Raw genomic sequence first — 1,688 nt, forward strand, 5'->3', positions numbered from 1 at the left:
TTATCCAACATTAATACAACTTACCTCAAGTTGCCTTTTTGGACATGCATGCATATATTTGTACAAATTGTACTTGAGAGGAGATTATTACAGCCTCATATAAAATCAATGATGACCATGATATCGGAACTGGATCGGTATCGGCCGATATCCAGATTTAGGTATCGGGATCAGATCGGAAGTAAAAAAAAAAAAAGTGGATCGGTGCATCCCTACTTGATAATCCACTGAAGCCCACGGTCATCTCTTTTTCTGGTGCATCTTCTCCTGCCACATTTTGCCCTTACACTAGCCATTGATATGTTTGGACGCAGCACTCTGAACAGCCAGCCTCCTTTGCTATGAAATTTGTGGTTTACCCATCCTATGGAGAGTATAAATGATGGTCTTCTGGCCAGTTATGTCTGCAGTTTTCTCCATATTGAACCGAACTAAGACAACTGAACCAAAACTGAAGCAATTTAATGACATGTAGGGAAACCTGTGCAGGTGCTTTGAGTTTAGTAGATGATTAGTGTCACACTCGGTATAAAACATTCATGCCCTGCAAAATTTGGGCTGATGTCTCCACAGTATTCTAATTTTTTGAAATCCTGTTTTCGTGGGTTTCATGAGCTGGAAGCACAATTTATGTAAAAATAAACAAATAAATACTTGAAATTGTTTAAATTGCGGGCCCTGAATCTATCATCTATTAAAGATGAACTTTTTGAATGGAATTATGGACTTTAAACAACTTTTCCATGATATTCTAATTTTTTGAAAAGGGTCTATATATATATATATATATATATATATGTATATATATACACACTAAAATAAACTACTACTTACTATTTGTACTACTATCCCTAGTTTGCAGTTTTTCACTTATCGCAGGGTTTCAGGATACGGATCCCCCGTGATAAATGGGGGACTACTGTACACGTTGTGGTCACTTGTGTTTATTGTCCTTGCAGCTGTGCAAGTCTTATGGAAATCCTATGAGAGGATAACGGTGTGATGTCAGCATCATACCTGGACTTCCTTCAGCAGCTTCGACACTTGATGGAAGTTGAGTCGTGTGTCAATGGGACAATAAACACACTTCATTGCTAACGGCTGATAAGGAGCCAGGGCGTCCAGGTAGGAGAAGTCTGGTTCTGATGAAAAAACAAAAGGTCAGAGGCTTGTGTTTGCTTCACGGCTCCAGCAGCATCTGCATGGTGACTACCAGTGAAGATGACTGTGTTGAGGCTGGATTTTCCCCACAGCTCCATGAAGTGAACCACGTCCCCAAAGCGCAGAGATGGGTGGCCGGTGAAAACCACGCAAGGCTGACGGAACTCACAGCTGAAGTCTCCATGGATGCTGGGGTAGTGCTTCAGCTTGTTGGTTTGGATCAGCTGAAACAGCAACAAGACACAAAACAATCACTGCTGACGAACGCGTGAGCAACGGGTCGACTCAGCACCAAACCTTCAGTTAGGAAGGAAAATGTAACATCAGTCAACCACTCTTACAATGAGAGCGTTTGATTTGTTATTACATCTCTAAAATTAATCAACTTCCTGCGGGTAAGGTTTCTAAAGTTACAACTTCCTGTTGGTAAAATTTCTGAAGTTAATCAATTTCCTGTGGGTAAGGTTTCTAAAGTTAATCAACTTCCTGTGGGTAAGGTTTCTAAAGTTGTTCAAGTTCATGCGGGT

General features: G+C 40.6%; 1 protein-coding gene across 1 annotated transcript in view; it reads right to left on the reverse strand.

Annotated features, from left to right (window-relative positions):
- The window catches only part of ints9 (integrator complex subunit 9), a 37,650-nt gene that overhangs the window by 10,021 nt on the left and 25,941 nt on the right, over positions 1-1,688 (reverse strand). Inside the window, exons 12-13 of the mRNA XM_037685253.1 lie at positions 1,214-1,385; positions 1,018-1,142 (exon numbers count right to left, since the gene is read on the reverse strand). Of these exons, the coding sequence (XP_037541181.1) occupies positions 1,018-1,142; positions 1,214-1,385 (297 nt within the window). The remainder of the gene's footprint in view (positions 1-1,017; positions 1,143-1,213; positions 1,386-1,688) is intronic.

Source organism: Nematolebias whitei, chromosome 12 (genome assembly GCF_014905685.2).
Source record: "Nematolebias whitei isolate Nwh7 chromosome 12, NemWhi1, whole genome shotgun sequence".
Classification (NCBI taxonomy): domain Eukaryota; kingdom Metazoa; phylum Chordata; class Actinopteri; order Cyprinodontiformes; family Rivulidae; genus Nematolebias; species Nematolebias whitei.